Source organism: Scyliorhinus canicula, chromosome 12 (genome assembly GCF_902713615.1).
Source record: "Scyliorhinus canicula chromosome 12, sScyCan1.1, whole genome shotgun sequence".
Taxonomy (NCBI): domain Eukaryota; kingdom Metazoa; phylum Chordata; class Chondrichthyes; order Carcharhiniformes; family Scyliorhinidae; genus Scyliorhinus; species Scyliorhinus canicula.
The window spans coordinates 156894670-156922007 of record NC_052157.1 but is presented as its reverse complement, the minus strand read 5'-3'; the positions used below and the strand labels follow the sequence as shown (position 1 = coordinate 156922007).

The following is a 27338-nucleotide window of genomic DNA, read 5'->3' as shown; positions in this document are numbered from 1 at the left end:
GCGCAGACATGGAGAAATTACAAACTCCACACAGACGGTCACCCAAGGCTGGAATTGAACCAGAGTCCCTGGCGCAGTGAGGCAGCAGTGCTAACCACTGTGCCACCTTGCCGCCTAATGGATTGCGATTTTTGGAGGTCAATGATCTCAGTCCTGGGACACTGCTGTAGGATGTCCACAGGGTCATGTCCTAGAACCAACCATCTTTAGCTGCTTCATCAATTACCTTCTCTCCATCCAAAGGTCAGAAGTAGGAACATTCACTGATGATTGATCAGTATCATTCAGACTCCTTCGATACTGAAGCGGTCTATTTCCATATGCAGCAAAACTGGACAATATTCAGGCTTGGGCTGCTAAGCGATAAGTAACATTCATGTTAGAGGTGGGTAAAGAGTAATGTGTAGATGCTGCATTCTATCCTGTAATCATCAGGAGGGACTGACTGCTATATCTTGGGGCAGAATGATAAGATCTGGACGTTTGTAAGGTACATCAGCATTTAAGTTTATAAATAATATGTTTCACAGGAAAAAATATTCAGTCAGTGTACATAAACTCCAAAAGATGACAGCTTAGAGGGTCTCTTGCAACGGGCGGAGCGGAGGAATCCAGCCCTTAGTATTTAAAGAGATTGGGTGAATGATACTGATTGATGGGTGGAAGGGTGGTTGCAGTTGTAATCAGAAAATGCAAACTGAGGCAAAATCAAGGCAACATCCTGAAGTATTCGTGTTTATTCAGAACTCTAAACCTATGCAACCCAATCTAGTTTAGATCAGCATGCGTGGAAGCAGAATGCTCTCAATTAGAAATGGTTCAGACATCCACAGGAACAAATATTTAGAAATGTTGAAAAGAAAATATTTAAATCAGGAAGTAGAAACACATTCATAGTTAGGCCAATCCATGAGGGAACTCTACTAACAACTACTTAAAATCTAGCCCTTTTGCCAAGATTTTGGTCATCTGATCTAATACCTCTGTGTGGTTCAGTGTTATACTTTGTTTTATAATGCTCCTATAAAGCACCTTGGGACATTTCATTATGTTCAAAGGTGCTGCACAAATATAAATCCTTGTTTTTATCTGCTGATGTCTCAGTCGCTCTCCATTTATCCCCTCATTATTTTAATCATTAAAAAATTGTACACTGTGTTGGTGAGACCACATCTGGAGTGCAGTTTTGGCCTCCTTACTTATTGCTCTTGAAGCAGTTCAGGGAATGTTCACCCGACTGATTCCTGGGATGAAGGTGTTATCTTACGAGCAAAGGTTGGACTTGGACAGGTTCAGCCTCCATACATTGCAGTCTAGAAGAATGAGAAGTGATCTTATTGAAACATGCAAGATCCTGAGGGGACTTGACAGGGTGGATGCAGACAGAATGTTTTCCCTTGTGGGAGTTACTAGAACTGGGGGGAGGGGTGCATAGTTTAAAAATAAGGGATCTCCCATTTAAGACAGATGAGAATTTTTCTTTTCTCCAAGGTATTCGCTTCCCCAGTGGAGGCAGGGTCATTTGAATAATTTTAGGCTGGGTTACATAGATTCTTGATTAACAAGGGAGTCAAAAATTATAGGGTAGACAGGAAGGTAGAGTTGAGACCACAATCAGTTAAATGGTACAGCAGGCTTGAGGGACCAAATGGCCTTCTTCCACTCCTAATTTGTATGCAGGGATTTAAGTTCGTACAACCAAGAACAAAGCCAAACGGTGGATTATATGGTGGAGGTTGTAGTTAATAAAAAAAATACTTGACTGTGACAAGTAGCAAATATGATGTGAGAAAAGGCTTTGTCACATAGCAAGCGGTGTGGAATGCACTGCTTGGATATCTGGTAGAGGCAGGTTCAATAGAGGCATTCAAGATGATTATTTGAATAGAAACAATGCACAAGGGTCCAGAGAAAAAGCAGAGAATGGCACTAACTCCTGATGCTCAGTTGGAGAACCAGTGTATACATGACGGATTGGGTGGTCGCCTCTGCATTGTAACAATTCTGTGATTCCGTGACCGTAATAAAATGATTTTAATGATTTTGTTTTCCACTTAGTCTCTCACATAATGCTCCACAAGGAGACATTTTCAAGAAAGCCAATAATGCAGGTGATGTACTTCAGTAATTCAGGCCTACATTGTGTGACGATGGACACTGAAGATATGGCCATATTTACAACTTTAATATTAAAGTCGAACTACAAAATCACCAAATTAGGTTATAAAGTTGAATATTTATTCTCAAAATGAGGTAGTACCCATCCATAATTCTTGCTGGGAAATGTTGCATTTTAAAGGTAAAGGTAGAGATATAATTTAATTGAAGTGTTTAAAATTATAAAATGATTAATAAAGTATTTGCAGAAAAGCCATTTTCTCCTTTGGAGGATCCAGAACTATGGGATGCAATCTTAAATTTAAAGCTCAGGCATGACTTAACTGAATGGCTGAACAGGGAAGAATCGCCTATTTCTGTTCCTATACCCCAAAAGGGAAAGACATATCACATTTTATAAGTGTATCATACCATGTAACTATTATGAAGATGAAAATCAAGCGTAAAAGAGCCAACTGATGACACAAGTACCAAAAATGGAAAGGTAACATACGTACACCAAAATAATGTCTGATCGTTTAGATCACAAATTCAAATTGAAGTCTTTATGAAGAATGGGAAACAGATGAAGACACAATGTACAAATGATAACAGACTCCTCCAGATAACAGCTCTGCTGTAGGTTTTATTAGATATTCTGCACAGCATGATAGGTTAATTTGGATAGTAGGCATCAAAAGTACGACCATAGAGTGGAATCAATGTTACTAGTGTAGACTTGATAAAATTATTGAACCTCAGGGAAGCCCAATATAGGAAGAGACTATCCTACTTAGCAGGAAACAGCACAATAATACAGAAGACTTACTGCACAGTAATAATTTGTGAATACTAAATGCAAGGAAAAAATGTACGAGTAATTTGATAGATATTTGATAGATAAGGCAGAAGATCACAATACTACAGACTAATTGGAATCCTTGACCTACAACTGGTAGGGAGGATGAGATTCTAAAAGAGCTACTCACAAAAGACAAAACAATGAGTGCTACGATGCAGAAGCGATGGCAGAACAAAACAAAATGAAATGCTGATCAGATGGAAGACACCACATCGTCAGATAGCCTACCAACTGTTGTCGCCAACTGAGTTAACAGCCAACACCAGTCTGATAAGCTATCTCACAGAATGGCAAAATGATGGAGAAGCTGGATGTGACAGAAAATCTACACCTGGTACTAGAGGATGGAAATGAAATGATGAGGGTACACAGAACCTTACCTCATTCTGAATTATTATGAACATCTTTTGAGCACTAAATATTGGTTTGCAGTTTGGGGGAAAAAAGCCCCAATATCTACAAGAATGAAATTCAGTTACATAACTAATGCATTTTCTTATTTCATCAAAAACACCAGCAATAGAGCTCCAGCTTTCAATGCCAGCTGGTCACAGATTCAAATTCTCAAGCCCTCATTGGACATGTTTGCTTAGTTGTTGGTCAGGTGGTAGCAATGGAGGGTGGTGGTAGGTTCCACTGTGTGGAGCATAGTGTTGGCTGATCTCAGAGCAATAATGACCATTAATCCAACCTCATCTTTGAAGAGAGAGGATTAAACATGGTCAAGATTGTGCACAGGCACCTCAAAAAAGTGTTGAGATTTAAAAAAACAACTTTGTGCAACAGAACCAGTATTTGAAATCCCTCATTTGCAGTTTATAATTTTCACACAATGCTCCTTTGGCTTTCCAAGGATTCAAATTGCCTACTTTATACCAGGCACCAGAAAACAGTGAAATAATTTTCTAGTTTACTTTATGGAATGGAATAATGGCGCAGGAACTACACGGGGCATTTATATTTCCTCATGTGATTTTAACCTGGTACGTCTTTATCCTAACCAGTTTTGCCCTCATTCTTTTTAACGAATGGACAAATTCCAATGGAAATGTTTGGTGGATAGGTTTTAGATGGCATTGTTATAGAACCTGCCAAAATGACTCTGTGAGCCAGCCACCTGGGGAATGCAGGTGGTTATGCAGTTATACATGCAGATCAGCTGTGACTGAAATTGCAACCTAGAATCACCCAGTGCACTGGGCAAAACAGTATCCCAAAACCACATAAATCCATATCAGTTAAATTCATTCACCTTGATGAAAATCTTAAAAGTACGATACCTTAGTTCCAATTTTATTCTGGTTAGAAAATGCAATAATTAAGACAGAATCTGAGTTTCTTTAGTTCAAACAAATCCTACAGAGAAGTTTCTGAATTGTCTCTTTCATGCAACATACTTTGCATGTGAATAATTTAAGATATACTCTAAAGCCTAAAACAATAGCAAATTTGTTTGCGGATTTCAATCTTGATAACTGTACTGATATAAACAATAGAACATATTACTTTATGAATGGTACTATATAAATTACTATGTAGGATCAACATCATTTGAGTTTTATACATAATGGGAGGATGTAAATTTTGAAATGTACACAATCATGACAATCCCCACAAAAATTGACAAAGACTGAAATTCAGTCTGTGAAATGACTCAATGTAGTTTTATAAAGTCATTAGGTTTATCGTGTTAAAATTTACAGAGCAAAAAATTACGTTGCTTTTCATATGTACAGTTGGAGATGGACCAGTTTCATAGCTTCAAATAACTTTTTTTCACCATAACTGTGTAAAATACAAGCAGAGATGAGCAATATAGTTTTAATGGTTTTGAGCTCTATAGGGCACAAGACAACATATGTCCTCATTAAGAGATAGATAAGATACAGTCGATTGAGGTAATAAATACCTTGTTTTCAAAAAAAAAAATCTATTTATCTCTTTGAGATAGTCTACACATACTGCTGTTTCACTCTCCACTTCTAACCTCCAGCAGCAAGTGCGAATGGAACAAAATTATAGTTATCTACATCAATGCTTTCTCTTTTCAAGTAAGGTGAAGTGTACTTTCTGCAGATGATGGCCTGATCTTTAGTGTCACATCTAATCATCGGATGTTGCAATACTGATGGGACTCTTATATGAAACTTGTGGCAACAAATCATAGGTCAAACAGTTGTTGGAGTATGAAATCTTCACAACAGAGGTGGTGCGTCATTTGGCGGGCTGTTGTGGAAGGTGGGATAATGGAGGTAAAGATGATACAAAAAAGGAGGGGAAAGTTTAAAATGTTACCACTTTACTATTCCAAATTTAGTAAGTCCAAAAAGAGTTTAAATGTTATTTTCAACCAGTCCCTAATGGGCTAAGAGTTAATGAAACATTGTCACCATTGTGTTTAATGAGCTGACAATATGATCAATCACTGTGCCAAAAAGGGCCAACTTTTGTTAATCAGAGGATTCCAATTCACAAAATGGCACAAGTGAATACACTTGCTCCTCAAACAACTGACAATGCTATCATTCAACACGTTAATGCAGTTTTTGTTTCCACAAACCATGTCAAGGTCCTTTTCAGCACTGTGCCCAAAGTAATTTGGAGCAAATTAACATCATTGCTTTCAACTGGAACTATGCTTAATATTTACATCTATCCTGCAATTTCCGTTCTGCCATTTAATACCATTCATCACTAATACATCCTGAACTGAAACTAAGATACATTCAAAAAAATAGGAGACAACAAATAGGCAAGAATCCACAAAAGTGGACTCCAAGCTGGAGTGCCTGTGCTAATCAAGAAAATATTTTTTTCAGAACTTGTAAATACAGAAATTTATAATACTCCCCCTTTGCTTCCTTATATTAATTCCAGTTTGCGGAACCAAGAAGCAGCAGATTGTTTTCACGATCACTATCTAACTTGGGCCTTGAGCAGTCCCTTCTTTTTAAATAAAGAAGTTACTTATTCATTTCATTTTCCCTTCAGTGTATTTCTGTGACTGGATCCGTTTGGCGTAGCTCTGAGCCATGGAATTAACGATGGAAAGAATGAAATAGCACACCATAATGATGACTACTTTTTCAAAGGTCCAGGACAGCCAGTTTTCACTCTAATTGGGGTGAGGGTTGCAGGGAGGAAAGAAAAACAACATAAAAAGTAGTTAAAGACTTAATCTGAAATTAATAGCAGACTACTAGCAGCTTAATTAAACCAACATGCGCAATTAGGAATAGTCCCAAAATGATTTTGTTGTAAAATAATCAAAGAATTGAAGGATGGAGAAGTGTGTCAATCTCAGACACAGAATTGCCTGGAGTAGAGGGTGGGGGGTCGCCTGGATGGGGAAGGATTTGAAGGACCCTCCCACAGGCTAAACACTTCAATTTAGGAGGAATATAACAGGGGAAATACGCTCCTTTTCATATTCAGAGCAAAACTATGCTTTATAAAGTCACGCCTAGCTTGTGGCATGAAAGTGCCCTTCCAATATTCTTAATTCACATATCCAATTAACCAAACTCCAATTGTTTAATATTTGATCAAAAGATGGATTCGTTGCCACAATTTAAGATGAACAGGGTATCATGTTATTAAAATATTAGCTACAGATCAAGCTAAGCCCTTGGACAATTCAAGCTCATCAATAAAGACAGAAGCATAAAATTAATTAGTGAATGGCACTAAATTACATCAGGCCTGAGTCAGTGAAGCATTATCTCCACATTTCTAATCCCTCTACTTAATTCTGTTCAGTTGGTATGGATGATGATTTCCTGAGGCAGGGTAAATTTATTTTGGGGATTGAAACAAAATTCTTCTTATTTTATAGTTCCCAACAGAAATTTGATCAAAGATTTTTCAAAATGTGTTCACAGGGTGTGGGTGTCATTGGCCAGGCATTTAATGTTCATTCCCAATTGCCCTCGAGAAGGTGACGGTGAGCCAACAGTCGATGCTTAGGCTATTGTTGTAAAATGGGTAACAAGGTAACAATCTATTGGCCAGTACTAGAAATGTATTGGTCTTTATAGATAAAGACCAAAAGGCCACTGGGAGCCAGTGCAGCTACAGGAAATCAGCTTCTTGCTGCTTTACTAGGTCAGGCCAAGCATGTTCTCGCTCCATTCCAAGGCTACTAAACTTGAGCAAACCAAATTCTGGCAAATCTGGCAGTGCAGTGGGGATCCCCACTCAGGAAGAAGCAGATGGGGATTTAGTTCACCACCTGCTCTTTCAGGCACGCACATAGCACTTCCCTTTCGCTGGTCAATTTAGCCTGTATTGGCACAGCTGAGGTGTCTACTGATCTGCCTGCCAGCTGCTCCATCTGGAGATTTAAAAAGGCATGAAAGGCCAGAAAAGAATCTGAATCAAAAAGAGAGAAAATCTTTCAACAACTCAATTATACTGACATACGCACGCCTACACATGCAATCCTTCTATCCTAATCTGGCACCAGGATCCCCATTTTGCTTCAATATGTGCCACAGCTAGAGTTTGATTTAGATACTCTGTCTACGTCAGTGCTGAAGCAATGGCTGCGTGCCAAACCAAAGTACTCTTGTTAAGACACTAGTGGAAACTTGTCTGATATGGGTTTAATAAAGGAGATAAAGCATTTGAAATAGCTTGTCAGATACTGGAAAATCCCATCGTTAGTTAAGGGGGAGGAAATTGTAGACATTGAAGTTTTTTTCCCTATTTATATTCCATTTATTGATAACTTCAGAGAGGCTGAATGTGTGAATTGTAACAAAACTTGTTTTTTTTTTCATTTGGCTGGCTCACCAGTAGATTCTGCCCACCAGTATTTGTAGAACGAGCAGCAGAAAAAGTTTTTATATATAAAAATCTGATAATTAACAGATTATAATTAATAAAAGAACTGGAAACTGACCTTGCCAATTTTGACCTTTATCCCTCTAAGAGGGGCTGTTATTTTCACAGTTCAAAAATTAAATTGGTCCAACAAGTAAAATTCACAATACTTTTTACATAGCTTTCACATAGCGTGTGAATGGTGTTGTACAATCCTGTGTCTATGGCAGCATGACGCAAATAGCTGTTCCACTGGGAGGAAGTACTTTTTTTAAAAAGTTGCACAAGTGGTTTGGTGACTGTTACATCCACGTCATCACAATTGTACACCAGGAACAAAGCTTTTTTTGAGTTGGAGTGGGGAGGGGGCAGGAAATGGGAGTTTGAGTATCTTTCTGGACAAGTTATTTTGGCGAGAATAAAAATAATGGCCAACTGGTAGTGTCTTGATTTAAATCACATTTGACTCAAAACACTGGCTTAAAAAGATCATACCACAGTCAAAAGGTTAAAAAGGATTTTAGTTTTTTTTCCCAGGCACGAGGCATCTGCTTCAAACCCAGATCAGTTCCTATTACATAGTTAGAACTGTCCAAAACAAACGTTAATTGAATTTGGAGGTTTACTATTTCCATAAATTCTGAAACTGATTATTGAAAAGACATTATTAAAGGCTTTAATATCTAATTATCTAATAATACAAAGTTTTGAGTTAGTCATAGATATAGGATCTGGTGACATCACTTAAGACAACCCTAATCAGCGCAACCTACATAAAGATTATGCTGTTTAAGCTTTTGTTTCAAATAGAACTTAATTTATAGATAGCACAAAATTTTGCTAAGGGTCACCGCCAAGGATGGTCACCTCAATGTGATACACTCTTCATGATCACGGCTTATCTGAGACAACTCAAATGCACCAAACTTCAGACATGCCACTTTATTTCCAGGCTGTTTTCTGAAAATAGAAGATCCTTGACCGCATTTACTAGTTTCTGAATTCTTGCAGGCCTCAATTTCTGGCCATTGGACCTTTGGTCAATTGGAGATCTCAAGTTTCTACACTGAAGAGTTCCTTAATTACTGTAGATTTAGCATTCAACTTCCATGCTCACACAGAATGACACACACAAACCAACAAACGTTTTAATGTAAAAGGCAGATAAATTATTATTCAGGGTATTCTTACCGCTTCTATTGCATCTCCAGACTTGTGGTGAAGCTTGGTTTTCTGAGCCTCCAGATATTCTCTAAAGGGTTTCTGAAGTGAAGGGCCTAAGCCTGGAATTGCCCTGTGTGGGTGAATTCCAAACCCACGAGTGTATTTGGGAGGAGGAAAAAAAAACACAAAGGAAACACAGTTAATATTACTCACCTATGGAAGCGCTGTGCAAACTTAAAAACAAAAGTTAAAAAGTAGTTAAAGTTTGTGCAACTGGTGCCGCCGCTCATCGTGATTAAGGTAGGAGCAGGAGTATGAACAGGAGTATGAACTAAGTAGTGCACTGGCAGACCACAGTATCTCAAATGAGTGATTCTCACAAGCTGGCCCCATATATCACCGTCAGTTCCTGTAAAAACTGGTTTGAACTGATCAATAAGGAAGTGAGTCGGTGTTGTGTCATTGCCAGCTAAGAAAGAAACTACACTCCCACCCCATTTATGACTCGCCCCCACAGCTTCTGAAAGGGTGGCCACTTCCGAATAGACCGGGCCTTATAAGGAAATATAGCATGTCATTCCTTTACTGTTAAGAACCTACTAGCAATTTTCATAGTACCTCCTCCTCGTTCTGAGTTTCCTCCTCCCACCATCACCACCACTCGCACCCCCACCTCCCTATCCAACTCAGCAGTTGGTGATTAACCAAGAAACAAACAAGGTACTATGAACCTTATTGTATGGTTGATTCATATTTATTTCCCCCATGGCACAATATACACTAATTGAAATGAGAGGGAGTGCATGCCACACCTATGGCACTCGGCATACAAAGCTATTGAATTATGCAATGACACCAGACACTTCATTTTTTATTAAGTTCTTGTACTCCCTGTGCAAAAATTACTCACAATAGGAAAGATGCAAAACTAGGTAACTCAGAAGGAAAGAAAAAGGAGGGTCCAAATGGAGATAGCAAACCTAGGTTCACACACAAATATATTTCCTTATGCTATAAACCATGAGTTGACATTTCTAATGAACTTTATATCAGTACCGGAAGGAACACACTTTAAATATATCACTATAAATGATTTATTTACCTAGATACCATGGTAGTGGTTAAAATCTCCTTCAAGGGGCAGCACAGTGGCACAGCGATTAGCACTGCTGCCTCATGCGCTGAGGTCCCAGGTTCGATCCCAGCCCTGGGTCACGTGTTTGTGTGGGTTTCGCCCCCATAACCCAAAGGTGTGCAGGCGGATTGGCCACGCTAAATTGCCCCTTAATTGGAAAAAATGAATTGGGATACTAAATTTATTTTTAAAAATTCCTTCAAAACAGTTCTAAACAAATGTTCTTCTCACTTATAACCCCAGGTAGGATTTTAAAAGCTGATGGCCGAGAAATAGATTAATACCATCAGATATTTCATGGGATTTTCATTTCGTACAAGGCAGGTTGAATATTTGTTGTTTTAATAAAAAGTTGGTAAGCTTCATTCAGGAGGTAAAACTCTTACAAAAATCTCACCTTAATGACAAATATAGCATTTATTTTTAAAGGGGGGCATTTCTCTTAATCCCTTATGTTACTGGAAGGCTTCAGGTTCACAGTTAAACTTCTACAACAAACCTGAGAAAAATTGCCTGCGGCTAAAGAATAAAAAAATCTAATTTACAACTTGTCTATGGGGCTACCTAAGTTCTATGAAATATATCTAAATGCGGCCACCCTCCCAAGCCCACCTTTGGGACATGGTTACTGAGGAGGAGAACATCTCAATAGAAGACACCTCAGGTAATGAATAAAGCATCAATTCCGTAGACATTTTGGCTTTGCCCCTGAACACAGGAACATGAGATCATGGGACTTAGAAGGAGTAGGCCATGCAGCTCTTTGAGCCTGTGCCACCATTCAATAGGATCATGGCTAAACTGGTTGGGGTCTCAACTCCACATTCCTGCCTGCCCCCTATAAGTCGCGACTCACTTGTCTATCAAAAATCTATCTAACACTGCCTTGAATAAATTTAATGACCCAGACTCCACTGCATCCTGGGGAACAGAATTCCACAAACTAACAACCCTGAGGGAAAATAAATCTGCATCTTAAAAAGGAGACCATTTTTCTGAAACTTAAATCTAATGTAGTCTCCTCACAAGTGGAGACATCCTCGAGTATCTACCCTACAAGTCCCATGTTTCAATAAGATCATTTTTCGTCCTTCTAAAGTCCAATGAGTATAGGAAAACCTGTTCAATTTTCTTTATAAAATCCTCCCATCCCCGGAATGAGCTGATTGAACCTTCTGTGAACTTGTTATGAATAATAAATGCCAAATTCGGGGCAGCACGGTGGCACAGTGGGTTAGCCCTGCTGCCTCACGGCACTGAGGTCCCAGGTTCGATCCCGGCTCTGGGTCACTCTCCATGTGGAGTTTGCATATTCTCCCCGTGTTTGCGTGGGTTTCGCCCCCACAACCCAAAGATGTGCAGGGTAGGTGAATTGACCACGCTAAATTGCCCCTTAATTGGGAAAAAAAATGAATTGGGTACTCTAAATTTATTTTTAAAAATAAAATAAATAAATGCCAAATTCCACCATTTGCCTTCCTTGCCGTACCCGATTACTAGTTTTTGTTACTTATGTACCAGTATACCCAGATCCCTCTGTAGCGAGTTCAGCAATCTCTCCCCATTTAAATAGTACACTCATTTTCTATTCTTCCTGCCACATTTCCCCAAATTATACTCCATCTGCAAATATTTTGCCCACTCACTTAATTTGTTTAAATATTTTTGCAGTCTCTCTACCTCATCTTGGCAACTTAATTTCCTAACTATCTTGGTATCATCAGCAAATTTAGCTACCATACAAGACCATAAGAAATACGAATGCAAATAGGCCATTCAGCCCTTCAAGCCTGCTCTACCATTTAATAAGATCATGGCGGATCCAACACTCAATGAGTCCACTTTCCAGCCTTATCACCATAATCCTCAACTTCCCCCACTGATTAAAAACCTATCAATTTCAGACTTGAAAATGTTCAAGGACTCTTCCTCCACAGCTCTCCGAGTAGAAAATTCCAAAGATTTAACTCTTTGAGAGAAATTCTTCCTGAAATCATCTTAAATGAGCATCCCCTGATTCTGCAATTGTGCCCTCTGGAACTAGACTCTCCCATCCTCCCAACATTTGCCCTATCTAACCCCCAAAGAATCATCTTTCAATCATATCACCTCTCATTCTTCTCAACACCAAGGGGCACAGAACCAACCTGTTTAATCTTTCCTCATACCAGTCCCTCCATTCCAGGGATCATCCGAGTAAACCTCCTCTGCCTCAAATGATAATATATCTTTCCTTAAAAAAGGGGACCAAAACTGTACATAATATTCTAAATGTAGCCTCACTAGTACCTGGTACAGTTGTAGCAACCTCTCTTTACTTTCATACTCCAGCCACCTTGAAATAAAAGCCAGCATTCCATTTGCCTTCCGCACCTGTATGATACTTTTCTGGGTTTCATGAACAAAGACCCCCCCTTTATGCTACAGCTTTCTGCAGTCTCTCTCCATTTAAATAATGATCTGCCTTTTCATTCTTTCTTCCAAAATGACATCTCACACTTTCCCACTCTGAATTCAATTTGCCAATTATCTGCCCACTAACTTAACCTGTCAATATCTCTGTACACTACATTTGCTCCTTTCATCCATGACATTGATGTAGATTGGAGATGGTTGAGGCCCTCCACTAGTTAAAGCTTGCCAACCTGAAAAAGACCCATTTATCCCTATTCTTTGCTTCTGGTTAACTCCCCATCCTTTACCCATGTTAATATGTTACCCCCTGCAACATGTTCTCTTATCTTTACATAGATTATGTAGTACATACAGTGCAGGAGGCCATTTGGCCCATTGAGTCTGTACCAACCCACAAGCCCTCCCTTCAACCTCATCCCCTTAACCCAATAACCCCATAACCTTTTCTGGACACTAAGGGCAATTTAGCGTGGCCAATCCACCTAGGCTGCACGTCTTTGGACTGCGGGAGGAAACCGGAGCACCCGGTGGAAACCCACGCAGACACGGGAGAACGTGCACACTCCGCACAGACAGTGACCCAACAGGGAATCAAATGTGGCACCCTGATGCTGTGAAGCCACAGTGCTAACCACTATGCTGCCCTTTGATGGAGCACGTTATCAAATGCACTCTGGAAATCAAAGTACACCACATCTACAGTTTCCCCTTCATCCACCTCATTTGTTATTTCCTGAAAAAAATTTAAGAAATCGGTTAAACATGATTTTCCTTTCAGAAAGTCATGTTCGCTCTGCCCGATCACATTATGATTTTCTTCTTTTTTAATAAATTTAGAGTAGTCAATTATTTTTCTTTTCCAATTAAGGGGCAATTTAGCATGGCCAATCCACCAATTCCCGTACCAGCCTCCCAGAACAAGCGCCGGAATGTGGCGACTAGGGGCTTTTCACAGTAACTTCATTTGAAGCCTACTTGCGACAATAAGCGATTTTCATTTCATTTCATTTCCATTTCACCTAACCAGCACATCTTTGGGTTGTAGGGGTAAATCCCATGCAGACATGGGAAGAATGTGCAATCTCCACACGGACAGTGATCCAGGGCCGGGATTCGAACTTGGGTCCTCAGCGCCACAGTCCCAGTGCTAACCACTGCCCCACATGCCACACTCATTATGATTTTCTCAGCATCCTGTGACAATCTTAATATCTCTATGACAGATGTTATGTTAACTAGCCTGTAGTTTCCTGGCTCCCTCCTTTTGTGAGTAAGGGTGTTATCTTAGCTATTTTCCAATTCACTGGGACCCTTGTAGAATCTAAGGAATTTTGGAAGATTAGAACCAATGCATAGAACATTACAGCACAGTACGGGCCCTTCGGCCCTCGATGTTGCGGCGACCTGTGAAACCATCTGAAGCCTATCTGACCCACACTATTCCATTTTCATCCATATGTCTATCCAGTGACCACTTAAATGCCCTTAAAGTTGGCGAGTCTACTACTGTTGCAGGCAGGGCGTTCCACACCCCTACTACTCTCTGAGTAAAGAAACTGCCTCTGACGTCTGTCCTATATCTACCACCCCTCAATTTAAAGCTATGTCCCCTCGCATCTACTATCCCTGCAGCCACTTCTTTTAAGGTCACAGGAAGGAGGCAATCTGGTCTTGGGAACTTGTCAGCATAAGATTTAATAGTTTTCTCAACATTTTTTTCCCCTAGTGATGGTGATTATTCTTCCCTCCCATTCACCTCTTGATGTTGAAGTATCTTTGGAAAGTTGTTAAAGTCTTCTACAGTGAAGACAGACACACAATACCTGTTCAACATCTCTGCCATTTCCTTGTTTTCCATCGCCAATTCCCCAGACTCTCTCTAGAGGAACAAAAATAGCTTTTGCTACCCTCTACCTATTTAATACTTAAAAAAAAAAATTTAGAGCATCCAATTATTTTTATTCCAACTAAGGGGCAATTTAGCATGGTCAATCCACCTAACCTGCACATCTTTGGGTTGTGGGGCGAGACCCATGCAGCCACAGGGAGAATGTGTAAACACCACACAGTCTATTTAATACTTATAGAAACTCTTACTAACTGTTTTTATATTACTAACTAGCTTTCTCCCACTCTACTTTCTCCCTTTTTATCACCTTTTGTCATCCTTTGCTGGTTCTGAAAATCTGACCAATCTTCTTACCTATCACTAACCTTTGCAGATTTTTACAGTGCTTCTTTCAAATTGATTCTACCCTCAACTTCCATATTCAGCCACAGGCGATGCATCATTCACAAAAACACTTCCTTTCTCACTGGGATAAATCTTTGCTGAGAGTAAACAGTTCCAATAATTGTCCATTTGACTATGCAAACCTTTGCATACATTGACCAAGATTTAAGTTTTGGCAAATTCACCACATTGCCAAAAGTGTGTGGCCTGCCCACTGTGGTATAAGCCATAGAATGGACTATTAACAATACTGCACTCCGGCAGCACGGTGGCGCAGTGGGTTAGCACTGCGGCCTCACGGCGCTGAGGTCCCAGGTTCGATCCCGGCTCTGGGTCACTGTCCGTGTGGAGTTTGCACATTCTGCCCGTGTTTGCGTGGGTTTCGCCCCCACAACCCAAAAATGTGCAAGCTAGGTGGATTGGCCACTCTAAATTGGCCCTTAATTGGAAAAATGATTTGGTACACTAAAAATTTTTTTTTTTTTTTTTTTACAATACTGCACCCTGACCAATATGTAGACAAAATAGTTATGAAAACAGCATAAACTTATTTCATTCTGCTTGCAAAGGTGGGAATATTGCTAAATATAAGTTTAATCGGTTTAATATTATTTGGCATATCAGCTATTGATCCAATTGTTATAGATTTATCCAAACTAATTAGGTTTCCAAATAAGCAAAAGAAATCTAGAAGTAGAGCATTATTACTGCAAAGACTTTTTGCAGGATTCTCCGTCGACTGGATCCTCTGCCCCGCTAGCAGCACCCCCGCACCCTTGGGTTTCCCGAGGGCACGGGGTGGCCCGCAGTGGGAAAGGAGAACCCCGCTGCCGGCAGGGGAGCAACGCATTGCAAAACGGGGCTGGCGGGATGCAGAATCCCACCCTTTTCTGACTCCAAGCACGGTGGCACAGCGGTTAGCACTGCTGCCTCACGGCGCCAAGGACCCGAGTTTGATCCCGGTCCCGGGTCACTGTCCGTGTGGAGTTTCCACTTTCTCCCCGTGTCTGCATGGGTCTCACCCCTATAACCCAAAAACATGCGCAAGGTAGGTGGATTGGCCACGCTAAATTGCCCCTTAATTGTGAAAAAAAGAATTGGGTACTCAAAAATAAACAAATAAATAATCTTTTCTGACTCGAGTGTGGCACTCAACAAAATTCTGGGGAAAAAATGTCTTGTGCCACTAAATTAAGCACATTTTTTGATGCCTTTTGACGTTTGATGAACATTGGAAATCTGTAAGACTGGGTTTCCTCCGGGTGCTCCGGTTTCCTCCCACAAGTCCCGAAAGACATGCTGTTACGTGAATCAGACATTCTGAATTCTCCCTCTGTGTACCCGAACAGGCGCCGGAATGTGGCGACTAGGGGCTTTTCACAGCAACTTCATTGCAGTGTTAATGTAAGCCCACTTGTGACACTAATAAATATTATTTTTATTATTATATCCAGATTTTCAAAAAGCCTTTAATAACGTGATGTGCAAAAAGCTTTTTAAAAAGAGATTGCATTTTGTGAGATTGTTGGTATGATCTTAGATTGGACAATAAATTGATTGCTTTCATAAAGGTGATTCTTAATTGTAGTGACTGCATTGGAGCTTGTCATTGTCTGAGTACTGTAGGGAGGAGCATTTGGGCTGTTGTTCACCATCACCTTTAACAATAGGCTGGGTGAAGGCATCAAAGTAATAATTTACAAGTTGGGAGAAAACAAAATAAAATTGGAAAGCAGTATTTTTGAAGCAAAAAAAGGTCTACAAGCAGATTTGGGGAGGAGAATTCTTTCAATAGAAACAAGAGCAACAAGCTGGGCAGGGTGATTCAATCACATGTAAACCACACACACTTGATATATACTTGACAATTTCTTATATTCATCACAGAGTTGCTTCACAGTTCCAGGGTCCCAGGTTCGATTCCCAGCTGGGTCACTGTGCGGAGTCTGCACGTTCTCCCCGTGTCTGCGTAGGTTTCCTCTGGTTTCTCCGGTTCCTCCCACAGTCCAAAGATGTGCGGGTTAGGTGGATTGGCCTCAATTGCCCTTTGTGCCCAAAAATGTTAAGTGGGGGGTTACAGGGATAGAGTAGATATGTGGGCTTGAGTAGGGTGCTCTTTGTAAGGGCCGGTGCAGACTCGATGGGCCGAATAGCCTCCTTCACACTGTAAATTCTATGGTAATTCTATGGTATTTGTAGTTCATGAATCATAAAAGTTCCATGAAAATAATACATTAGAATTTGTAGCTAGGAAAATTTGGTAGAAAACCAGAAATGCGTTCTGAGATGGTGAGAGGTACTATATAAATGTACATTCTTGCTTTTATTAATTTCCAGAGGGTGGCATGAGACCCAAAAAGAATTTTTATTGTGGCGCGCAAAAAGCACTTAGTAAACCCAAGATGATTAACCTGTGGTTGTGAATTGTCTTGGCATCCATGTAAATCTGAAATGAATAGTGAGAATCCTAATGTAATGAGATGACCTCGCCAATGAATCTGGAGACAGCGATTAACTGAGGTGTAATGTCTTTATTTACAAAACTGAAACCAACCTTTTTATGAATTCTGTCTGCACAAAACAATTCACTTGTGCATGAATGTATTTGGACAGTCAGCTCATAGCAGAATACTTATGTATATTCTATTGAAATATTGTTAAGACTTTTCCAGAGAGGGTCACATCCCAAGAAAGAATAAAAAAGTTAAATGTGAAACATTGCTAGGGTAAAGGTACTGCAGAAGTGCAAATGGTTGTTGCCATCATACACATTTAAAGAAGACTCTATCGTCTAAAGTAAACAGTATTTTAATAAACCTTTCCTGCATTTGTTTGCCAAGCACCTTTTCAGTTCATTCCATCTTTATAGCAATATTGGTCCTTCTTTCTTTAAAAAAAAATAAAAAAAATTTGTGTACCCAATTCATTTTTCCCAATTAAGGGGCAATTTAGTGTGGCCAATCCACCTAACCTGCACATCTTTGGGTTGTGGGGGCGAAACACACGCAAACATGGGGAGAAAGTGCAAACTCCACACGGACAGTGACCCTGGGCCAGGATCGAACCTGGGACCTTGGTGCCGTGAGGCAGCTGTGCTAACCACTGCACCACCGTGCTGCCATTGATCCTTCTTTCTATTAAATTAGCTTTCAAAGACAAAATAGGTTCTGTAGGTCACATGTATTAGAATATCCTAACACTTTTCATTCTTTCCTGGGAAAGCCAAATGCTGGTAAAGTAAATGGGGCCAAAGTTCTATGGTTCCTGCAATCCTCCAGTAACCCAGAATACATATGCACGGCTGTTTGCAGGACACCAAGCTCCAATCTCTTCTCAACTTGATACCTCAATGCATTCAGGAGCTGGAACGGTCCCTAGACCAAGACTGCTGAAGTTGATTGATTCCCTGGGTAGCTTCAGTTGGATTGGACTGGACCAGGGATTGAACTAATGATCTTTTGGCTTAAGGATATCAAGAGATCCAATTTTCTACCCCTTCGTTGGATATGAATTGATGAATTCACCAGGAATAAGTACAGGCCAGTTTATACTTTGGACTGAAAGTCTTAACTGCTCAATTCAAGAGCTATTTAAAAAAAAATCAATTGTTATTTCCTATTTTCCTAGATCCTCTAAACAGCAATGGAAAGAAACAAAAAAGACCAGGATTATAAGTTATGTGGAAATGTTTGGGGAGCTGGAATTGCTTTATTTGCAGGAGAGATTTTTAATATCATCTAAATGAAGTTCTCAAGATAGTAAAGCTGGTTGAGGCTAACTGCTGAATACAGATGACATGAATTGAGAGGCTCTAAGTAATAAAAGCTGTGTTAGATGGGTAGGCCATTGAATAGGAAAATGGATACAAGAAGCAGGAAATAAAAATGTGAAGAAAACCTTTTTCACCCAGGGGTGGTTGGAGTCTAAAATAAACTTCCTGAGTGGTGGAGGCAGGTTTGATTGAGGTATTCAAAAGGGAATTGGATTGTTATCTGAAAAGAATGGATGTGTAAGGTTAAGGGGACATGGCAGCTGAGTGGGACTAGGTAAAGTGCTCTTTCAAAGAGCCAGTGACTCTCGATGGGCCAAATGGCCCCCTTCTGCACTGCAAAGATTCTATGAAGATGCCTTTTTAGAAAGGGCAGGCATTGAGGAGTCTGGTGAAAAGGGGAGCATGTAGAACAGAATTGTTATCGTTTTAAGGAAAAACACAGGTCAATTCTGTCTATCCACAAACCGAAACATTCTTATGTTAATCAGTCTAGAGCAGGCATTTTAAAATTGGGGGTCGCGACCCGCGGGTGTGTCACCGTCGCGTTCGGAGGGTCACGGAGCCAGCTATCGCGGCGTTCCTAATCGTGGGAATTCACGCGCAACAGCTGGCTTTTAAAAATGCCGGCTGCGAGCAGCTTTAAAAATGGCAGCCGCAACCAGCTAAAAAAAATGCGGGTGCACTACGCATGCATGTTCGCTCATCAGTGCGCATGCGGCCCGGGAGTGTTGGGACCTGAACCCTGGATCAAAGTGCGATCGCGGCATGCCGGCGGCTGACTGCGTGGTGATCACTGATGATGAAAAAAGGCTATGGCCTCGATCTGTCTTGCATCCCTAAACATTACTCAAATGATCTGGAGAGAGTGTATATTCCTCGTGGTTTACTCATGGACAGAACTGGTAAGGGATATAATAAAAGCCATGGGAAATCATCACTACTCGCCTTCTTGCGTACTGCAAGGGTGGCCATAAGTATTTTGCTGACCTTTTAGACTACAGTAAAACATTGAATCGAAACAGTGACCAGTCAATCCCAATGACGGTGGACTTCATCCGCTTGAAGAGTTACTGGAATGATCAGTCAACAGAGGAGCTACTCAGAATTTAAGAACTGAGGGTACGAAGTCCACGCTTTACTCCTCGAGAAATTGTCCTCACTGGCTGATTCGTTTGCTGATGAAACTGGGATGCTAACAATGTCTTACCGCGCGGACATCTTTTCAGTTCTAAATGAACTGAACCTCAAATTGCAAGGGAGGATGATGATTGCTTTCGGTACTGTGAAGAAATCGCAGCTTTCCAAACGTCACTGAAAGTTTGGCAATTGCATGCAAATCCAAATTACTCCATGTTCCCCACACTGCTACGACACATCGAAGAAAACAGCATTAGTAAGGAAACTGTAAATGGATTGGCAAGCCTGACTCCAAATGAAGCTGACTGAAGTTCTGTGCCTCAGCTTTGACAGCATATTAAAAACACGGCACAAGTCAATGAAACTGTCAGCATTCTGGAGTAGTGTATCAGAGGAGTATCTGGAGCCGAGTAAAACAAGCATTTTGTTGCTATAGTCTTTCACAACAACCTACATGTACGAGGTTGGATTTTCCGTCCTCACTAAGATAAAGACGGCACAAAGGAGCTGGCTTATTCCTGCACCCGATCTGCGCATAGCCCTCTCCTCCTGTGAACCTGATTGGAGTAAGATCGTGAGGACCAAGCAGGCTCACCTCTCGCATTAAAGGTAAGAGAAAATGGTGGGTCACGAAGGTCGGCTGACACAGATCACGAAGGTTGGCTGCTTGGTAAAAATGGGTCGAGGGAAGCACGGTGGCACAGTGGTTAGCATTGCTGCCTACGGCGTTGAGGACCCGGGTTCGAATCCCGGCCCTGGGTCACTGTCCGTGTGGAGTTTGCACATTCTCCCCGTGTCTGCGTGGGTTTCGCCTCCACAACCCAAAGATGTGCAGGTTAGGTGAATTGGCCACGCTAAATTGCCCCTTAATTGGAAAAAATAATTGGGTACTCTGAATTTACGAGAGAAAAAAATGGGTCCTCGGATAAAAAGTTTGAAAAACACTGGTCTACAGTAAGTTGTCCATTATTCCCCAATACAGACCAGGGAAACTGAGCTAATAAGAGGAAAGGACAAATAATTTTGTGGTGGGGGTAGGAAAGGAAAAGAGGAGTTTGTACTCAAAATAATGTTAGGAATAGAAAAAGGGGTTATATGGACCAACAAAAATCTAATAGCTGTTCTGTGGTTTATTGTGCAACTGGAATCAAAGAACAAGAACAAAAAAAAATAGAATTGTGCTCGGTTTAGATTCCAAGATTTATTATTTGAACTGGGAGAATTGACAACTCTGCAATAAAAATAACCTCCTGTTTCAAATGTTATTAAACATTTAATGCTGGTCAAGTTGCAAAACATTGCTGGATTATTTTTGGTTTAGCTTTTCGTCAATGAACCACAGGCAAAAAGCATCATCTGAGGTTTGTAATTTGATGGCTCAGCATCCTACTGTGATCCCCTTGTATCATTGTAATCCTAGGTCTGGCAGAGATTCTGTTCGGCAATGGTTAAGGGAAAATTTTCAGTGACGATTTTACAGCCGATAATGTATTTTCTGCCTACGCTGAACGTCGCATTCAAGTCTCCACAATGACTTTATACGGTCACTTCCAAGAAGTCTCAACTTTGCAGATAGCACCGTACTGCCAATTCAGTTGATTCCACATGACAAAAAGTTTGCCAAGTGCACTTGGCATGAAGGTTATTGGCCCAGACAACATTCTGAAGAGCTGTACACCAGAGCTGGCCATTCCCTTAGCCAGTGCAGCATTTGCCTTGGCACCTAGCAAACAATGCAGAAAGTTCTCCAGGTGCAGCCTATCTACAAAATCTAACCCTGTTAATTACCACGTTATTAACCTCCTCCTAATCATCAATAAAATAATGGATGCAGTCACAAATAATATCAAGGTACACTGATTTCCCAATAGCCTGTCCACAAATGCTCAGCAGTTCTAGACTTCATCACATCCTTGATCGGGACGCAAACGCCCTCAACATCAGCGCAATATTTAATAGAGTATGGCACCAAATAGCCTCAGGAAAACTGAAGTCCATAGGGGTGAAAGGAAAATTTCCTCAATGGATAAAGTTATACCTAATGTAAATGAAGGTGGATGTGACTGGTGACAATGTGACATTGCAGTTCATTCTCATTTTTACAGGTCTTTGCATCTCTCTTTCCCAAAAGGCAGTGGAAGCAGGGTCTTTGAATATTTTAAAGGCAGAGCTAGATAGATTCTTGATAAGCAAGGGGGTGAAAGGTTATTATGGTAGGAGGAAATGTGGAGCTGGAGGTTAAAATCTGACCAGCCATAACCTTGTTAAATGGTGGAGCACGCTCCAGGGGCTGAGTGGCCTCCTCCTGGCTCATAATTCGTGTGTTCAAATGTATCTCAAACAAGGGAACGCTCAGCCAGCTACCTACAACTAGATGGGTTACTTTAACAACATCTTCATCCCTGCAATATCTACTATCAAAAACAAGCACTACAAAACTCTTAGCATCATCTCCAAGCCACAAACCATCCTGACTTGGACATACACTGAAGTTTCATTATTATTGCCAGGTCAGAATTCTTGATTACCCAACATCATTTGGGGAAGTATCACCACAAGGACTGCAAGGGTTCAAGAACGTGGCCAACCGTCTTAGGACAACAAGGTGAGATAATAAATGCAGCCTTGCGGGTATTGTTTTCAGTCAAAGGATAAATTCATAAAAAGGGAATTAGATCCCACCTGGACTGTCAGATTCAATTCTGGCCACCAGATTAGAGGAAGGTTACTGCTGCCCATGATTCGGTATATTAAAAAATCTTCAGGAAGCTAACCAAGGTCTTGTTTTCTTTGGAAAATAGATTTTAAGATGACCAAATTGAAGTACAAGATTTACACAGTGAAGATGCAAATACCAGGAAACAAGTAAAAAAAATAGGAAGCTAAGATTAAGAAGGGACATCAATGGAACGTTTTGAAGTCAAAAAGTTATCGGAAAGACTGAAAGTTATCGGAAAGACTGCCCAACAGAGATTACACTTCAAAAATATTTAATTGCAGTAAAGCATTTTGGGATGTCCGGAAGTCATGAAAAGCACAGGCATAAATGCTAGTTCTTGATAGAAATGGGCTCACAAAATATTCAAGATTTTCAGGAAAGTAAGGATGCAGATACATAGTCATAAAGGAGATTGGATCCATCGCAAAACCATGTTTTTTTTGTGCTTTAGTCCCATTTCTTGTTCCAAAAGGGTCCAATAAATTTATTAGATTATACCACAACTTCCAACAAACAAAAGTATGCTTTGTGGTAAACACGCATCATGAATCTAAAGCCTTACCCTAAAAAGGAGGAATATGGAAAGAATATTGGCCACCATCTGATTAGCAGAACCAACTAAATTACAGAACCACAAAATATTCAAGTAAATTTTTGCGTTCTGTGAGCTGCTGTATCCAACTTTTTAAAAGCAATAACCGATCCAAATCCAAAATTCTAGGACAGGAAAGTGAGGGGAAAAAGTGACGTGATATCAACACACTGGAATGCTCTTTAAGTGATTGCTCTGTGGTTAAATGATTAGTCTCGTGATAAAGTAGAACCAGGAGAAACCAGACTGAATCTGTGCCAGCAAAATGTAGATGACTAAAGAGGTGAGACAAGCAGAAAGAACAAGAGAGATCTCATGCGTCTGAACTTGTTGACAGAGGAGAAGGTGGGCAAAGGCTGAAAGAAAAGGACAGAAGACAGAAAAAACAGCAACGCAATTGGAGTTACTTAAAGGCAGCTCCAAACAAGGAAGTCAAATATCCTACCACAGAATGCAAAATCCGCATCTCTTTTGACATTAATATTACCTCCCCATACTTAAAAAATGTAATGCACATTGATTTCTACAAAACACACTGGGCACGATTCGCCCAAAAGATTTCGGAGCTCATGTGTGGTGGGTTTCTCAGGGAGTTTCGTGCCGCTCTCTTGACGAGTTCCCCACCGCTATCCAATCACACTTGGTCTCTTTTTTTTGGCCCTGGGGAGTTTCTCACCAGTTTAGCCCACACTTAGAATTTGTTTTAGCACTGGGGAGCTGAAATATCGGGCCGTCATTTTGAAAGAGTGACGATCTCTAAGTGAGCTTGTGGGTCCCCACCCATGGGCAATGTCACCCCCACACACATGGACACTATCTCTACTCCCCTACCCCCCCCTCCCCAACCAAGTGAGGACACCCTACTATGGGGTCCCTCCTCTTCAGCCCCCCCCCCCAGCCCCCTTACAGGACCCCACCAAACCTCCCAAAGGCCCCTACGTATCTGCCCTGTACCCCCCACCCTTAAAAACCCCTCCATCACTCTAATTTCATGGGCATGGCTCCCCCCCCCCCCCCCCCCCCGACAGTGCCCCCCTGGCACCTTTGCACTGCCACCCTGGCACCCAGGCAGTGCTCCTGCGGGCTTGGCAGTGCCATCTGGGCACCTTGGAGGTGCCAGGATTGCAGTGCCAAGGTGCCCACGTTCCAGGGGGAGGATCAGGGAGCAATCCTGCAGTTACCCTGATCACCCAGGCCTCTCAGATGGCCTGGGAGACCCCCTGGGTGCCGATCTGCTGGTCCACGTTTGTGTGCACCAGCACTGATCGGCACCCGGCTGTAGCCTTCCTGGAGAGGCCGAAGAATCGAGGGAGGCCACTGGATCCCACGCAGGTAGATCGCAAGTAGGTTTACGACCTACCTCCGCAAGCATAATTTGATGCCTCCCATTTGGGGCAGAGTTCAGACTCTGGCGCCTTGCGCCCACTGGATTCCTTCCCACAAACTTCGACTATTTCAAATCGTACATACAAGTTCAGCATACTAATCTTCAGTAAGCTCCACTGACTCCTGTTCCCCAATCATTTAACTTACAAGATGTTGGTCCTTGCTGCGTAATTCCTTCACAGCCTTATCAGTACAAACTCTTTCAGTTATACATCCTTGCCTACACTTACCACTCCTCAGCCAATTAAATACGGGTCCTTTTCAATTCCATTTATTGCATCAGAATTTAAAAAATGTGTTCTTGACATATAAATGATATTGGCAAGGCCATGTTTAATTCCCATCCATAATTGGGTTAAGATGGTGTTTGCACAAGTCAATGTTACCAGTACACTTCAGATGGCATTAAGCGCCAATAATATCACATATGACTATGGGGGGCCCTGGGGGGCCCTCCCTCAGAAGAATTATGATGTGGCGATGCCGGCGTTGGACTGGGGTAAACACAGTAAGAAGTCTTACAGCACCAGGTTAAAGTCCAACATGTTTATTTCAAACACTAGCTTTCGGAGCACTGCTCCTTCCTCAGCTGAATGAAGAGGTTCACCCTAAGAAGGAGCAGTGCTCCGAAAGCTAGTGTTTGAAACAAACTTGTTGGACTTCAACCTGGTGTTGTAAGACTTCTTACTCAGAAGAATTAGTGAACAATAAGCAGCATTTTTTTCTGGTATCAACCCAAACATAACCTCTTGAATTCAATTTCATATGACAGGATTTAAATTTAGATATCTAAAATTGACCTTTTTCTGAATTTTTATTCTTAATTTTGCGATTCTAGGGCAGCATGGTGGCGCAGTGGTTAGCATTGCAGGGTCACGTGGCCGATGACCCAGGTTCGACCCCGGCCCTGGGTCACTGTCTGCGTGGAATTTGCACATTCTCCCCATGTTTGCGTGGGTCTCACCCCCACAAACCAAAGATGTGCAGGGTAGGTGGGTTGGCCACACTAAATTGCCCTTTAATTGGAAAGATTATAAAAACAAATTTTTTTTTTTTTTTTTAATTGTTGTGCTTCCAACCAGGATTAAATTCAGTTATATTTATTTAGTCACAACAATTAAATTTGCCGTTTCAGGTTGTGGAGTGTTGACGGCAGTCAAGTTCCATAACTGTAATTAGGATGCTTCTGTTACCTATTGTCCCACAATGTATAGAACAAAATCAGATTTTACACTCAGTGGAAACAGGATTTTCTTAGAAAACGGGAGCTAGAATTGCTTGTTCCAGGCCCATCTGCAGCATATCCAAGTCCAAAGGTAATATACAAGCACAACACTTGTTTCCCCAATAATAACTGAAAGGCCCTGATTGTTTAAGGATGTGATTAGACAAATACTACTTTAGGAGAGGAGGTTATTTAAGGAAGACTCCGCCTTCTGCTTGTACGACTGTGCTGCTATGGGCAGCACGGTAGCACAAGCGGCTAGCACTGTTGCTTCACAGCGCCAGTGTCCCAGATTCAATTCCCCGCTGGGCCACTATCTGTGCGGAGTCTGCACGTTCTCCCCGTGTCTGCGCAGGTTTCCTCCGGGTGCTCCGGTTTCCTCCCACAGTCCAAAGACGTGCAGGTTAGGTGGGTTGGCCATGATAAATTGCCCTCAGTGGCCAAAAAGACTCAGAGGGGTTATTGGGTTACGGGGATAGGGTGGAAGTGAGGGCTTGGGTGGGTCGGTGCAGACTCGATGGGCCGAATGGCCTCCTTCTGCACTGTATGTTCTATGTTCTCAACCTTGCCCCTTGCCTGAGGTGTGGTGACCCTCAGGTTAAATCACCACCAGTCAGCTCTCCCTGTCAAAGGGAAAGCAGCCTATGGTCATCTGGGAATATGGTGACTTTACCTTTTTACCGTGCTACTTTACTACATGGCAGCATAATGTCTGGTCAACAGTTATCAGTCAGGCATCAGGGCATCTACATCAGATTTTGCCAAGTGATTAGAAGGTGCAACAACTTGGCCATAAAGTTTTTTTTTAAATCAGAGTCTGACATGTGCAATAGTGGCGGAAATATACTTCAATGGACCTTTGAAATAAAAACTCATCATGAGGTCTTCTACGCTAAATAACTTTTTCAGGTGCTGAAGCATATGAATTTCTTGCTTCTTTTAACTTTCTTATTCTCCTTCAAACTTCAGGCCAGTAAAACGCTATTACACCAAGTTCCTATCACCTGTTTCAATTTTAGTGATGTCCAGAGCTTTGGCCGTCAGACTTGATTGCTCAGTAAAAATGGTTGGACCTCAGATATGAAAGGTCTTGTACATGGACAGAGTTAGATGGGTTTGTTTCTTTTAAAATATTTTTATTCTCCTTTTTCACATTTTCTCCCGAATTTACACCCACCAACAATAAACAATAATCAGAAACAAGCATGTCAATCCCCACAACAATAACAACGATCCCATCCTCCTACCAACCGCCAAACATCAGCCCGCATGTTTGCATAAACAAATGACAAAAAGGAATCCGGGATTACCCATAGTAACCCTTAATACACACAGCCCCCCTCCCCCCCAACCCTCCCTCCCACCCTCCCCCCCAACTAATGTTCGATGTTATCCAGTTCTTGAAAGTGCAGAATGAATAATGCCCATGACTTGTAGAACCCCTCCGTCCTTTCCCTCAGTTCAAACTTTACCTTCTCAAGGGTCAAGTATTCCAACAGGTCCCCCCGCCACGCCAGGGCACAGGGTGGAGAGGCTGCTCTCCATCCCAGCAGGATCCGCCTTCGGGCGATCAACGAGGCGAAGGCTACGATATCTGCCTCCACACCCGTTTCCAACCCCGGCTGGTCCGACACCCCGAATATGGCCTCCAGGGGACCCGGGTCCAGTTCCACGTGCACCACCTTGGAAATTACCCTAAAAACCTCCTTCTAGTACTCCTTTAGCTTTGGACAGGACCAAAACATATGAACGTGATTAGCGCCCCCACCCCCCACAA

General features: G+C 41.5%; 1 protein-coding gene and 1 long non-coding RNA gene across 9 annotated transcripts in view; one reads left to right on the top strand and one right to left on the bottom strand.

Moving 5' to 3' along the window:
• Positions 1 to 2717: 2717 nt before the first annotated feature.
• vmp1 (vacuole membrane protein 1) overlaps positions 2718 to 27338 on the bottom strand; it is a 179411-nt gene continuing 154790 nt past the window's right edge. For all 8 annotated transcript variants that reach the window (XM_038814654.1, XM_038814648.1, XM_038814653.1 and 5 more), the window contains 2 exons: positions 8975 to 9077; positions 2718 to 6074 (listed from right to left, as the gene is read on the bottom strand). In XM_038814654.1, coding sequence (XP_038670582.1) covers positions 5931 to 6074; positions 8975 to 9077 — 247 coding nt within the window. In that variant the 3' untranslated portion in view covers positions 2718 to 5930. The remainder of the gene's footprint in view (positions 6075 to 8974; positions 9078 to 27338) is intronic.
• Positions 19764 to 23547, top strand: LOC119975114. The gene is made up of 3 exons (XR_005462657.1): positions 19764 to 20248; positions 22150 to 22244; positions 22441 to 23547. It is a non-coding gene; the product is annotated as an uncharacterized LOC119975114 (long non-coding RNA).